The sequence below is a fragment of the Platichthys flesus genome, chromosome 22 (assembly GCF_949316205.1).
Source record: "Platichthys flesus chromosome 22, fPlaFle2.1, whole genome shotgun sequence".
Taxonomy (NCBI): domain Eukaryota; kingdom Metazoa; phylum Chordata; class Actinopteri; order Pleuronectiformes; family Pleuronectidae; genus Platichthys; species Platichthys flesus.
Window position 1 is genome coordinate 8,410,536 of NC_084966.1, and position 15,742 is coordinate 8,426,277.

Here is a 15,742-nt window from a genome sequence, read left to right on the forward strand (position 1 = left end):
AATATAATGACAAGGGGAAATTTGCATAAGCAATAGTGAGAGTTTCACCACAATCACGGCCCCAGACTCGTAATCCACAAAATAAAACGACTAAATTGTAAGGGGTGGTTTTGTGTAGAGGAGGTACAGCGATTACCCTGAATGGGGCCCAGCTCTTCCACTATTGGCCTCCTCACTGGGGACCTCATTCACAGCAGTCACACAAAAAACCCTTCTACAGCCAAGCAGCGCAGACAGTGTTTGCTCATTCTCCAGCTTCTGTGGGAGTCGGATGCGTGTCTGTATGCATCTTCCACTCCCTCCCGAGCCCCGCAATCCCTTTCTCTCTAACGCAGCGAGTGAAACACTTCTCTTTTTCCTCAGTGGGGCCCACTTTGTTTCTTTCCCATCCCAAGCCAGCTCCCTTTCAGAAACAACCCCTCGGGAATTGGCCTCCTTCAGAAATAGTCTTCCCCTTACTGGGTAATAATCTCCCTGTGTTGTCCCCTCTCTCCCTCCTTCCTAGCTCAGAGGCAGCTCCGTCTGCGGCCGGTCTTTGAACTCGGCACGTCTAAATGCTTCCACGTGGCTCCATGTGCACACACCCACCCTAAAAGCCAGGTTACAATAGGCATGCTTCTACTGAAACCATGCAACACCAGAGTGTGACACAGCATGGGGAGAGAACTGACAACCAAAAATCCAATTCTCACTTCTTTAAAATTTGTTTTCCTTTTTACTTTAACAGTACAAAATTGCTCTTTTCCTTTGCTCCACGGGCAGGTCAAAGTTTGGGGTCAACTTCATAGAGCTAAATAATAACAAGTAGCTGAGAGGGAACTCAGTCCACAGTTAGAACTCCCTCTCTGAGGTCTCTGACCACAGGAATGAGACAGTGGATGCCAATGATTACATAATACAGAACTGAGCCTCCGTGTGCAGGCATGCTGCTTCCACATGTTCCTCAAACCTGCGGTCGGGACACCACAGACAGTCCGAGAACATTTCTAATTCAGATAATTTGACATTTGTGTACGATTGGCTCGTTGCTGTGAGCCTCTTTGTCCCCATGGCTACACTGGTCAAAACTTTGCATCCATGCACACTGCGCAGTTTGTGGTGATTCCGGAGGCTGATTTAATTCGAGCAATTCAATCGTTGACTTCATGGAGACGTAGAGGAAAACAGGCTGTCCACTGAACAGACAACCGCTGGCAGATAACATCAGCTGGAGCTGGCAGGCTAACATACGCGAACCCCCTGAAAACAGCATCATGATCGTAAATTGTATATAAGGATGGATGACGTGTTGCCACTTCCTCCAACTATCCAGAAGTTAAGCCAAAATATCTCGGATACAAAGAACGCCATTTTGCCCATTTAGAGCCAGAGTCTGTGCAGTAGCAGAAGTTCAGTTTCTATAGCTTCAAACAGCTTATAAAAACAAAAGTACAGAAAGTTTAGCACTTAAACATGCATCAGTGTGACAAGAACTATTAATTATTCTCTGTGTTCGTGTCCCGTCCACTAACATGGAGGAGGCAGGAGTAATCTAGCTTGTGTTAGCTCAGTGCTAAAGGGAGGAAGGTGCATCACCCGAGCATTTCAATGATTTAAAAAAAAAACAATGCATCATTTATTCGTGCTTGGCTATAAGAGAGAGAGTGGGGGAGGGATATTGCATGTGTAGATCTAATAAAATATGTATTTTAATAGGACTATCTTTAACTCGTCTTAAAAGTCCATCTTAGCAAGCACGCATTGGAGATATATTCTGGCACATGGAGCTATAAACCTTGATATCCATATAACATGGATTTATGTGGCCCTCGTGAGTTCACAATATAAACAGTATCAATATATGTAATGGTGTGTTACAGCACTGGAGCAGTACTGGGAGGGAGAGGTGGGTTAACACACAGAGCAGCTCCCTGTGGATGATGAATGAGGCCTGACAAACGCCACTGTTAGTACAGTTCGTGTTCCAGGAGGAGAGGAGAGGAGAGGAGAGGAGAGGACAGGAGAGGACAGGAGAGGAGCGAGCAGAGGTTTTCAAGTTCCTATATTGGAGCATTCCAGAGAAAACAGAAGTCACTGTAAACCATCGCTTAAAAACCAATATTAAACAAAACCAATCAGTAAATTTCTCTAATTAAAAATGAATCACCAGTTCTCCCCCGTCCCCCACTGAACATAAATACCTCCCAGGAGAGGAGAGGAGATGAGATGAGGAGTGGAAAGGAGAGGAGGAGGAAGAGAGGGGAGGAAAGAAGAAGACAAGCGAAGGAGAAAGAGAGAAAAAGGAAAGGAGACAGAGAAGGGGAAGATCACAAACCCAGTATTTCAGCCTCACCCTTAAATGACATCGTTACACTGTCTTAACCATCACCTCTACCCACACATCCAAATCATGACAACTGTCAGTACTCCTGCCAACTCTAGACAACCGACAGACACATGATCATACTTTGGCTCCGAGCTTCTAAAGCACATTTTCTTGATCTAGTATCATTCTTTACTTCTCCTTCCGTCTCCTTTCCCTCTCTCTCTCTCTCATGTGTAAGAGAGCAGCTCTGGAGACGAGAGGGGAAATAATTCAATCTCAGCTCCGGGCTAAAATTCTTCAGAGGAGCAAATACAAACATCCCCAACTTTCATTTGTGCACTTGAGCTGACTGGTGAAAGTTTAAAAACAACTTTATGAGTCAGTCTGTACCAAATTGGGACTGTCTGGTTCTGTGCGCACTAATTCACTAATGGGAGGGCTGCACTAAAACTAATTTCTCCAGCTCTTGTCGGGGCCAAACAGCCGAGGTCTCTGTGGCGGAGGCACAACAATGAGGCAGTCATACCTCTGCTGTGGAGGAGGGATGAGACGCTGTTTAACCAACATGAGCGTTTCTAACTTCAGCAGAATGATCTGGCTGTAAAACACTGAAATGCTAAATTGCAACTTCAGGCTGAAGCTGCTTTCGGACACGCAAGTCTGGATATTTTCCAGAAATTCTCTGGAGGGGCTGCATGAGAACGGAAATGTTCAAGTCAGTTGAACTTTTCCCACCAGCCGCCTGAGTAAAAATGTCTGAGTGAGCTCACGTGAGAACAGATCAGGACAAGTTGACATGTCGATGTCCTTAACATGTGACAGCCACAAAACTGGAAGATGTCATTGAAATTCTAGAGCTTTTGGCGATAAGGACTGGCAATAAGTAAAAAAACACAAGATTCCCACAGCGAGTCCTGCCTATCCCTTGCCTGAATGTTCATCCTGTTGTTTGGAACCTGTCTGATCCCGACAATTTTCTGCTGTCCTAATTTTCTGGATATTTCCCAAAGTTCAGCTATTAAAAAAGCCAAATTCAAATGTTGAAATTTGAAAGTAAATGGGTAATTGTCTGAATCCACTGCTCTTTTTGACAAAGGTGCAACCGACTCACTATCTTCCTTTCTCAGCCCTTTCATATCGGCTCCTTCCACATGTATCATTTACTCCAGAGGCAGTTAGCAGCACAAAGGCCCATCCATTTGAAATGTCAACTGCTTTACATCGTAACTCAGTGAGTGAATGTGTGTGTGTGTGTGTCTGTGTGTGTGAGCATAATTGTGGCAGGGGACTTGTAGCTCATCTATCACAGGCCTTGGGGGACTGCTAGTCCATCAAATGATGTCGTCTGTAAAGCGCTTCCATCATGCTAATCCTCGTAACCCTCCCCCCCTGTGGTCCTGAATCGCTCCCTAGCTCACTTTTAGACAAAACACACACAAAAGGTCAGGAGCCATGCAGATCATAAAGCCACAATCCAATCATGCAGCAAAAAACCCTCTCAGTGATCTTGCTGCACATCTCACACACACACACACGCCTCTCATACACACCCTTTTCCACTCTGTCCTTCCCCTGACGTCCACTGAGAAAGTCAATCTTGACGTGGATATACTGGATGGTCTTGCGGGGATTAAGGTCAACGTGCTCGACAAGACGTGAGAAAAGTAATAACCAATCAGACTCCACTGATTGAAAGATAGATGGGGTAGAAAAAGGGGACAGCGTTCTCCTTCTCTATTATATCACCTGAGACGCGGGAAAGAGACGATGGAAATGCGATGGGAGAGTGAAAGCACTGCCAGGGCACATGTGGCTCCATATGCAGGTCTTAATCATGACAAGTATTATACAAACATATATGCTTCAGCTGAACTGGTGATTCATCTCAAGCGAGGGCAGGTCAATGGGGGGGAGGCAGATTTAACTGAGCTCAACTGATCTCCGGGGAGCAGGCAGCAGGTCTTCATCTTTGTCATTGGGCGAGTCACAGAAAATAATTCAATTACAGCTGCAGAGACACCACAGGCGACCACAAGAGAATAAGATGTGTGCAGATCATCAAAAAAAAAATCCATTGTCTGCAGATCTGGAAGGAACACAATGCGAAATATTGAATTCACGGTCTTTCACAGTGTTTGGCTCCATGTTGCAGACCGCTCTATCTCTCTCTCTCTTTTGTGTGTTTTGCTTCAAATCCAGTATTACTGCTCGCGTAATGTATTTTAGCTAATGCACATTCAATCCTATTGAAGAAACACAACTCAAAAATACACAATTTTATTTTAAAACAGGCATCACCATTGGATTTGCTAGTTTTTCCAAAGTGTTGGTTAATTAGACGTAAATCTTAGAAAATCCCTATAAATCATTGTAGGGTTCCATTTTCAGCTGTAGATTAATACAAATTTGGTGCAGAGTATTCTCCAGCAGCAGCAATGACTTAAAATGAATTGCATGGAAAGCATGTCGCCTAGTGCAACATTGTTTGGATAATAATAAGCTGTATCAGTCTTTAGCTACATGGACAATCATTGTTTTCTCGTCTTTCATGAAATTTGTGGACAGTAAAAAAAACATAATGTGGAAGATTAGTGACTTTTGTAAGAGGGGATGGGAAAGCCATTATCATTTTCTCCTCACTGTTGTCCCTCTAAATTAGTTTAAAAACCTTCTTCGACTCAAACAAGTGCAGTCACTTGTTCCTTTCCTCCACCACACAAACCAAAATGGTTTCCATTGGAATCTCCAATTCAAATTGCAGATGCCTTGACCCTAAACCTCAACTTAGAGAATCTGGGGCAGCAGGCTTTTCTTGTTAGGGGAAAAAAAATAATCACCCGACAAAGATTCTCTGTCAAATACAAGTAAACACAACATAAACACTGCAGCTTAAACGGGTTAAAACTGTAATTGAACTAAATATCGAAAGAGCTGAGTCAAAAGTGGGAAGTGATGTGTACATTTGTGGATTCCTGAGTTTGTGTGTTGCAGGACATAAGTGGAAAATGATGTTCTACGATAACCAGTGCAGAGCCAAAGCCACGATTAGCTTCAATGAACAGCTTCACTGATACTGAATTTCGATTAAATAGGTGAAATCAACTCAAGGCAAATGAGAAACATACTTCCTCCATTATTCAGCAGGCACACAAACACACACAGAGCAGATGTAGCAACACACGCAAACACACACACACACAAACACACACTGCACATGCTCTCTACCTTCAATTATTTACCAGGTGGGAGTGGGTGATAATGTTCTGCACTCACACACTCCTCCACCATGCTGCTTCCACTGCAAATTAATAATGAAGCCTCCCAGTGTGTGTGTGTGTGTGTGTGTGTGTGTGTGTCGACACAGTGGTCACTAATGCAGTTTGTGCCGATGTCTCAGCATGATGTTTTATTGATGAAATGCACACAAACTACAGTTTCTCTACATCTGGTCAGAGCAAGACAAAGGAAATTACAGTAGGTTATAAAGAATTCTAAATAGCAATGTAAAAATGACCTTGTTCTATAAATCTATGAAGGGAAAAGATAGATTCGATTTAAATGGTGTCCCTACAACTCTCTAGAATCTGCTTTAAATCGAATGTGCTCCACGTTCCTGCTCATGGGAATCTGGATAATAGACTTTGCTCGTGGTGCTGGTTGGGGTGCACATTCCAACTGACAGCCTGAGGATACAGCTGATACAAAATAAATTGGATAATATAATATCTAATAACAAATTATGATGATTTAATACATCAATGATGATTTAAGATCTTTTTTGAAGCACTGAAGGTCAAGTTTGATTCTCTGTGGAATATGCATTAAAATAATGAGCCTGTTCCCGAAGCAAACTATGACATCATGATATCAGACTAAACTCCAACTGTGAACACAGCGTCAGATCCAGCATCAACAGCCAACTGCTCTCAAGGATGCAAAGATACAACCCACCGGATCGGCCACAGCTTGAATCTGACTTTTTTAAAGTATCGGTGCGGAGCCCAATCTGCCAACTCATGTTTTAATTTCTGCTCCATACCCATTTGCTTTTAAAGACTATATGAAACCATAAATGTTTAAAAAGGTTCATTTAGCAGATAGCCAACGTTAGCCAGAACTGACTTGATATATTTATTTCATGCACTTCTGTAATTTTTGTATAAACGAATGCTGAAAAGAGGACTTGTATCTGTTTAACTTATTAAAAGCTTAAGTAAATAAAAAACACATTACAGAAGATTCATGCAACATTAGTTTTAGAAACCCTGTTTTGGTTTAACCCTTTTGAGTATGGCCGTTTTTGAATTCTTTTCAGGGTTTAACTTTACATACAATTAAAAATATTTACCATGCAGATAATATTTCTTCTTCCAGCCCATCCCCTATATGATCATAAAATACATTCATCAATATGGCATAGCATATTAAGATATTGGCCCGAATAATACACAAGACACATCATGTGATTCAATCAGAGCAGCATGATAACAAAAGAAAAGCCATCAGCTGAGTTTACACCTTGGTATCATAAGAGACAAAAGCTGAATCAGTGAAACCTTATCTGTTAAAGTCCTTTAAACATTTCAAAAATGGTTAAAACTGAAACATCAAGCATGCAAATCGAAAAAACTCAACATTAACAAAGTGCAACTGTTGCTGATAAAGTCCTCGCTCCGACTCTGCAGACGCTTCACCCCCTGCAGTGAGAAAAGCCGGACGAGCGCCAACGTTTGAGTAGAGCTCCAGGCTTATCTATTGAGTCACACACGAGTCTACACCTACTGCGCAAATACACTGGAAGGTATTGTTACAGCGGAAATAAAAAGTCTGATAAGATGGGTCGAGCTCCAAAGACAATGCCTGCCTTATTTCAAGGAATCCGCAATAAGCTGTGAAACCAACTGTCGTTAATTTAGTGGGTTCGCTTTGCATGCGTTTATTCTCACTTTTTTCTTTTCCACTTTCAGCAGCAGTACACCTTTATATTTCCTCCCATCAACACTTGTGACAACGAACGAGCAATCACATCCTAGTGTGTGTAGCGTTCTGGTTTCATAGGGGTGACGTCAGCTGATGCGTTCTGCCCTGATGGGGTCTGAGCACTGACGTCCAAGATGTTCCACAGAGATATAGACCATTTCTTTTTGTATTGGTGTGTGTGTGTGTGACACTGAGGAGAAAGAGACACGGGGGAGGTGGATGCATGTCATGGAGGTTGACTGCTGTTTATTTCTGGAGAACCACAACCTCTCACAGCAATTTGAGAAAACAATAATCCATTGAGATTGTTTCCAGAATGTTAAGCGGAAAAAGGTATTTTGTAATTGTCAATGTCAATCTAAACTGGATGATGAAGAGGAGACAGCTTCTGTCCAGCCTGGTTAGTCACACGTCTAAATCCCTCACTGAATCCCGGTCTTAATTTTTTCAGTCGAACTATCCAGCATTTCTTTCGATCATATAATAATAACAATATTACTTCGATGTGGCACCTCTCTCTCTCGCTCTCTCTCCCTCCCTCCACAGACACTGGAGCCCATCCCTCTGTCAAACTGTCCACTCAGCCACAAACGCATCCTCAGGCACTGACACACTAACGACCACATACATTCTTGCCATTTTCGCAACAGCCAATTACGGCTCCCCCCCCGAAACTAGCAGCTCTGGATGCTCCACCCGCCAGCTGAGGCAGTGTTTCCTTGCAGATTCTTTCTTAATTATCATCGCAAAATTCCAAGCTGATAGAACGGCGGCTGAGGGTTTTTTCCCGAAATAAATACTGCATGCGAATCGCAGAGGAGGGCATGAAACCGAATCCTACGTCAGCTTACAACAGACATTAATTCAGAAAGCAATGAGACACCCGCCCAGAGATCACATACCAAAGAAGCATAGCACCGATGTCATTAAAGCTGCCGGCGGTACAGCCTCTCAGAGGAGTCCTTTCCCTAAACAGCATTAGGAAGTCAGAGAGCTGCTGTGGACAAACACATACCTCAAACTCAGTTATATACACATGCACTTTAGATGCCAGATCAGGGTGAACACAGACTGGGGTATACACACAGTACACAGTTTGTATAAGAGAGTTAATGAAGGGAAAGAATGAAGTTGAGGTAAGGAGGAAGGATCAGGGGTCCAGAGGTGGGGTGTGCTCAGACAGGAAGCTGGTTTCTATCCCAATTCCTGTGTATCTCCAGTAAGAACCTCAAAAGGTGAATGGAACTTACATGTAGATAGCCATCCTCCTGCATCCAAACATTTTTGATGGAAGGAAAGTGTGGAATCGGATTGCTGATGGATTGTATTAAACGTTTTCGATTAGAATCAGCGGTTCATGTAAAAGGTGCAGCAGCAGGTGAATGGGCAGATGAGACGAAAAGATAAAGACGAGGCCAATCAGCTGAACCCTGAGGCATTGCAGTCACCTGACAATTCATTTATTAAAAGATACAGACTTGTGCAACTGGTTTTACCCGAAAATACCTGTCTGCATGCTCATCCTGGGAACAACAGATCTCCCAAATAAGATCATTTTAGTTTATTTGTACAGGAATAAACATTCCCTGTTCCTCTAAACGCCACTTAGTTTCCAATCTGGATTTGTACTATCTGAATTACGTTTTGACATAAAAAATGAAGATAGAAGTCAGAATCAACCCTGAAAATGTTTGTTTTGAAATGCATTAACCAGACGAGCTGCGTGAAACAAGGTTTTTCATGTAAGTAACAGCAACTATGGTCTTATAACATCCTCATAGCCAATAAATAACACAAGAAAACTGTAGGAGAACAACAAACACCCAGATGGGGAATAGTTCCCAAAAGCAACGTGGTCAAAGATAGAAATCTCTTCTGCCATAACGAAGAACAGGAAACCGTTCTCTCAAACTTTCACACACACGTTGCACCTAAGAACCACAACTATTGATATGTTGATTGAAAGTGAGATCGGGCAATTAATTAGTCTGCAAGATACATATTTTACACTGAGCAAGTTTCATGAGTCAAATGCCTTCTAACACAATCATTCTGCAAACATCCAGAGGTTCATGTAAGTAAAAGCAGAGGCACTCACCGATATCTGAAAGACTTCCTGGGTGTCATCGAGCATCTGCACCCGTATGGAGACCAGCCTGCCGGGAGGCTGAGCAGGAGGACGCAGGCCCGGCTCCAGGGTGGACACCCCGAAACTTTCGGTGGCGCCCAGCCTCTGCCCGGCTGTGGACGGCCTGTCGGCGGGTTCGACCATGGCGACGTGCGCTGCGGCGTGGCGCTCTCGAGCTGCACGGACCTCTGTTCACGTCTGAGGTGGTGGGGGGAGGGAGATAAAGAGTGTTAGTTGGTTACAAAATGTGGGGTTATGTCTTTTTATGTGCTTCAGCGCATGTGATTTGATGTATTTTAGATTTTTGGCTTCTCAATTATATAGCAGGCTGTTTAAGGCTGGAACAGGCAGGCACTTTCTCGAAAAAACCAAGCTTTAACATAGGCATGCAGCCTAAACAGAACAGTTCAGGGTGATAGTACTTTTTAGCTTTGTCCTAAATTAGTTCAAGAGATATGCCAGAAAAGTTCAGACTGGGTTAAATTGGCTATGCAACATGTCAAAAAATCCCAAGACATTCTGTCAGTGTGCACAAGGAAGCAGACAGACGTGTCTCACACCTTTCTAGACAGACACATGCGCTCATTTCTTCCAGGTGAAGCACACACGGGTTGGATTGGCTGTGTTTCCTACAGAAACCAAACACAGTGCTCTGCTGTGAGACGAGTTCAGACTTGAATCAAAGCGCTCCGCAAGTGGAGCGGATGAGATACGGCCTGAGAACACACAGACAGACACTCAACACCCCTCCTCCTCGCCCTCCTCTTTCACACACACACACAAACTCTTCAGTGCCCCCCCCCCCACCCGTCCTACACTTGATAAACCTCAACCTCAGACAATAAATATCCTCTCAGACGTTCTGTGACATCAGGGCTGAGGAATGTTTTAGAACGTTGGTCAGGGGGGTAAACGCGGGGATGAGGGTTACACACTGCCGAGTTGCTCTGGTACACACACAAACACTTGTTTAGATCAGCAGCTGTAAGCTTTTACGCATGTCTGTGTGCATTGGCACAAGACAACAGGGATAAATCAAAACGTGAACCTGTCAGATTGCGTCTTCTTTGCTTTGTATGAGGGGCAAATCCTGTTTTATCCTCTGGTCAGTCACATTTGGACACATGCAGTCAATACCTATTAATAATTATTGTCAATAAACTGGTAAATCAATTAACCATCAGGGACCTATTGGACAACATGGTGATTAACAGGTCCTTGAAGCGTTCTCTCCGTCTTGTGAGCAGCATCCATCCTTTTGCTCCTGGCGTTGAAGGATCAAGCTTGGGCAATAAATCAGCCGATATTGGCTTAATATAGATACATCAGTATTAGTGTACATGTAAGTAAAAATGCTACAGAAATGCTTAGTTAAAAGTCCTTTAAGGGTTAAGCTCCAATGCGTTTCTCGCACTGTTTATTTTATGCGTTTATAGAAAGAAAGATCCTGATCGGTCGATAAAGCCCCAAATTCAGGCCTCCCTAATCCATAGTGAGGAATAAGCCATTCCCTCTTAGTTCTAAATACTTAGGAACAGATGGGTGGTGCAGTGAACCAAATGTGACAGCAAACCCTGTATAAATGTTTCCCGGCATCACCACGTCCACAGCGAGGCCAGTTTCAAAAGCAAATAAAAGTGTATTATTGGATTAATGGGGCTGTCAGATTCCAGAGCCTCCTCCAGATGTGCCGGAGAGAAGAGCATAAGAGAATAAAGCTGAAGTGTAACTTGCGGTATTCAGCGGACCATCCTAAAATCCACTGAGCCCATGGTCACATGTTGTCTGCGAGGCTGTGATGACGGGAAGTCTGTTGCATCATGTAGGAAGACGAGGCTGGTTCAAGAAACATCTAACTGAATGAAGAAAACGTATTATATAAATCTATTCAAACTCAAATTTACAATACTGCTTTATCATTAAATGATTGATTAATAAAGAAAATAACTAGAAGATATATCAACAGTGAGATTAGCCAGAATGCCGGGGCTAATCGAACCAGAATGCCCCTGCAGCAACCTTTGACCTCAGTGTGAAAGTAGACAGATAACAAGGTCAGACGCATTCTTAACAACACATACACCAAGTTAAACATTAAAATAAAGCAAGATTATCACTCAGTATAGCAGACAAGGCCCCATTCAATCAAGCTGCACCTAATGGCACAAACTCATGATATCAGTTCCTTAAATATGCTTGATTTCAATATCAAGATACTTCCTGGGAAATGAGAGAAAATGTTGCATGAACTTTAAGATTTGATTAAAAAATAAATTTGGATCTGCACTGAGACTGAATGGGTTCTTCCATTACCCATACCACGACTTTCCACCAAGTTTGATTGTAATCCATCTAGACGCTAACAAAGAAACCCAGGTGAAAGCATAACCTACTTTGCGGGGGTAAAAAATCGTAACATCAATTAAAATAAAAAAATCAACTTTCTTTGGTTTCCTTCCCCAGGGTGCTTTGCAGCAGGGTTAAATACAAGCCACAGACATCACATTTGTACTAATCCCTCCACCTGCACACTAAACACCAGCACTTCTCTCGCCACCTCAGGGACAAAGGCAGGAGCTTGAAACTGGAGCACGGCCAAGGAAGAGACCCGACAATGAAACAAAAAAGGGACCTGACATTCAGGTTACTCATTACACCTGTGGGAACAAATTTGTTCTCATGTGCCACTTCCTTACTGCCCTGCGCCGCCGTTTCCAACTGTTTTGAATTTGCATTCACGGAGTTTGTCCTCCGAGAGGTTCAGCCATATCAGAGGCGGAATAATAACAGTTTCTGAAACCCTACACTCACTCACTCAGGGTTACCTACTTGTTGTTGTCCCAGTGACGCATTTCAAAGCAAAACAAGTGTCAACTCAGAGCCAGTTTTATGGCTCGGCCTTATCATCCACTAACAGGCGGGTGCCAATTACCCTGCCAAACACCAGTAGATCATACTCCGCAGGCAGCCGACTTCGACATTGTTTCGACGCACACACGCAGTTTCACCTCATAAACAACTTTGCGAAGCTCCACCATAATTTCAATCTCACTGGAGTGAAAGTCCGGAGGCTGAAAGTTTTATCGTCTCCTCGGTCGGGGCCCGGGGAGGATTAAACGTGGAGCTGCTTGAGCAAGAGCGGAATACAGAGCGGGCTGGTCGCACGGGCACAAAGGAAGCTACTGTGGGAGCTTCCAACAGCGGGGCCTTAACTCAGCGGGACAGAGGCCTCCCGACCAGCCTTTGAACTGGTGTTAGTTGAAAGTTTCCCAAGGGTTTGTGAGAGGGGAGCCAGGCCCTGGGAATCGGATGTGAGTGTATGTGTGTGGGTGTGGGTGTGTACACAAGTGCATCCCCGGAGAAAGATGTCACCAATCTGCGTATTTTTTGTAGTAACTCGGAATATTGAAGCAAAAATAAGGTACCAAAATCTGACGTTTCATAAACAGGGTATTTACTGACTATATATCAAAAGTATTTGAAAACATAGGAACTATTCTATCACAAACTGAAAAACACCTTAACATGGATGTGATGGATTTTAGCTAAATATCAACAAAATGCCTGTTAGGAATTCCTAAAGCTCAAGGAAAGGTCGTGTTTTCCACACAAGAAGTCTGAAGTTCTTCACCTTCAAATGTTAATATTTAAGAAGCTGGGTAAAGAAGATAAATAACACAAAAAGCTGAAATCGATCTGTGCCGTATCGCACAATACACAACTAACAAATCCAAGCCTCCAATCACAAAGTGGCTCCATACATTCACACTCAGAGTTGCTTGTTGCCATTTTGACAACAGGCCACTTGACTGTTTACGATCTGACTCACACGCTGAAAAAATGACACCCAGTGTCAACAGCGGCCCGACCAGCGCAGGTGAGGAGGGTGAGATCAAGGCTACAACATTGCACGCTTACACCTGCGATCCCTGGCAGATCAATGGCTGGGCTTGTTGCCTCATCTCATCGAGGTGACCCTCTCCACTCGCGGAAACGTTAAGCCGCTCCACTGGCCTCAGGTGGATTTCTATTGTGAGGTTACGTGTGTGTGTGCGTGAGAGGGGAGAGGGTGAAATCAATTCTCTAAGATATTGATCTCGACACTGAACAAGGAACAGCATTGAGATTTGGCAGATCCCCCGCTTTTAGACCTCAACACCCGCGCTCCACCAGCCGTTAGCAAAATGAAGTGCTGCTTCCCCACTGACCCTGTGCTCTGACCTCACGCCAAATCAGGGGGGGGGGTTCAGAAAGAGAGGGTGTCCCCCAGAGATCAATAAATGAAAGGGGAATGTTTCCGTCAGCTGACACCCTATAGGTGTTCTCCAGAGGGGGGAGGGGGGGGGGGGGGGGGTTGGTCAAGGTTGGCCTCGGAAAATGGGGGGCGGGGGGTGATACACACTATCTAACATTCAGCAGCTTTGTCAACGCCCAAGATCAGAAGCCCATTTAAAACCACAAACACACGGAGAGGGTACAGTTGGCAAAGAGCAAGCCCCCGAATGTAGGTTAGCAGAGTAATCCTTTAGGCCAGAGCAAAGGTGTCAGTAGGCTAGCCTAGTCACACTCAGGACACTCTCCTAGTGTGTGTGTGTGTGTGTGTGTGTGTGTGTGTGTGTGTGTGTGTGTGTGTGTGTGTGTGTGTGTGTGTTTATCACTTTAGAACACAGGACAAGTTGGTGAAGATCCCTTGTACGTCTGAAGGTGTACGTGTGTGGGCTCGTTTTTGTATCCTCTTTAGGACCCTTTTCCGGTATAATCACTGACCTTGTCAGGACCAGCAGACCTCGCAGGGACCCAAGAAGCCCCGGTCAACGTAGCAAAACGTCACTTCTGAGGTCCGAGAGTCGGGTTTGCTTCCTCTACGCTACAATAACTTTATTTACATGGGATTTTTGGTGATGAATGGAAGTCAATGCAGTGTCTTGACATGGACAAATGCACAAAAAAAAGTCTAACTGTAGCTTCAGGGGACAATATAAGGACCTTTAGACCAATCCTCACAAATTCAATGGATGTTTGAGGGTTTAGACTTTGCTTTAGGGTTAGAATTGGGTTTAGTTTAGGGTTAGGGGCTAGCTAGAGTGCATTTGTGTGTGTGTCTGTGTGTGTCTGTGTGTGTGTGTGTGTGTGTGTGTGTGTGTGTGTGTGTGTGTGTCCACTGCTCAATATTAATGTGCATCATGGGGCGACGTCTTGACAATGACAGGCTCGGCCATTGTGGGGTCAGGGACACCAAATGTCTTTGTCTCCAGCTGGAACCACATACATGTAGTTAACATGTAGTTTAGCAGCAGAGTGTGTGTGTGTGTGTTTGTGCGTGTGGAGAAGTTGGTGCAGGAGGTTCAGCAGCAGCAGAAGAAGAAGAAGAAGAAGAAGCTCCTCCTGAGGCAGATTAGTGAAAAATGAACAAGCTGCAATGGAAGCGAGCTAACGCGTAAAAGAAACCCCGAAACATCTCGAACTGTTGCGTAAAATAAATAAAAGCCAACGAGTCTCTTTCACTTTTCTTTAGGAGCAGAGACCGTGTTGCGCTACACGCAGGGGAAACACCGGGAGAGGCTACGTGGAACCTCGCTCCACGAGCCGGGTAGCATGGTTTTCCTTACCCCGTGTCTGTTCTGTCGGTTGTCGAGGAGCGTCTGTGTCTTGGACGCGCTAGCGGCGAAAACCCTGGTGCTCCTGTCCGGGAGTAGGTGCGTCGAAGCCGGACCGCTCCCTCTCAGCTGGGCCGTGGAGAGCGTGCGGCGGCCATCGAGGCGACTGTGGGGAAGCCGTGCGAGATTTCTCCCGAAACAATGAGGAGCGACTCACACACACACATATACACACACACACAAACACACACACGCCGCCTCCAGCTCCACAGCGCTAGGCAAGAGAGAGAGAGTGTGTGAGAGAGAGAGAGAGCGGCCCGACAGCGACACTCTGTGGTAGATCGGAGGAAACGCAGCTGTGGAGTCAAGGAGTTATGGAGCTATTTATACATTGTATGAGTATTTCCACCTCCATGCTACTTTTATATTATTTTGAAGGCTAATATTGTACTTTTCAAACCACTACATTAACAAGGACGCTTTACTTACCAGGTGTATACTATGTACACATATCTATATAACATTTTATTGCATATTTGTATTCTATTTTCTACTGTAACTAGTTTTTTCTCTATCTGCTGCTGTAACAAGTGAACTATCTTAACTTAACTTATCTCATTTTATCTTATCTCATCTTATTTATATAGAAATGCTTTGATGTGTGATTTTATTGTTTTATTTCCCTCTTTTATTGTACTTGTTCATTCATTTTTTACCGTCATGTTACTGCTT

At 44.1% G+C, this 15,742-nt stretch overlaps 1 protein-coding gene across 2 annotated transcripts in view; it reads right to left on the minus strand.

Moving 5' to 3' along the window:
• The window catches only part of LOC133933239 (FERM, ARHGEF and pleckstrin domain-containing protein 1-like), a 48,476-nt gene extending 33,190 nt beyond the window's left edge, over nt 1–15,286 (minus strand). The window contains exons 1-2 of one of the 2 annotated variants that reach the window (XM_062380192.1): nt 15,023–15,286; nt 9,384–9,611 (exon numbers count right to left, since the gene is read on the minus strand). In XM_062380192.1, coding sequence (XP_062236176.1) covers nt 9,384–9,557 — 174 coding nt within the window. In that variant the 5' untranslated portion in view covers nt 9,558–9,611; nt 15,023–15,286. The remainder of the gene's footprint in view (nt 1–9,383; nt 9,612–15,022) is intronic. The other variant, XM_062380191.1, reaches the window with a different exon arrangement.
• Between the last annotated feature and the right edge of the window lie 456 nt (nt 15,287–15,742).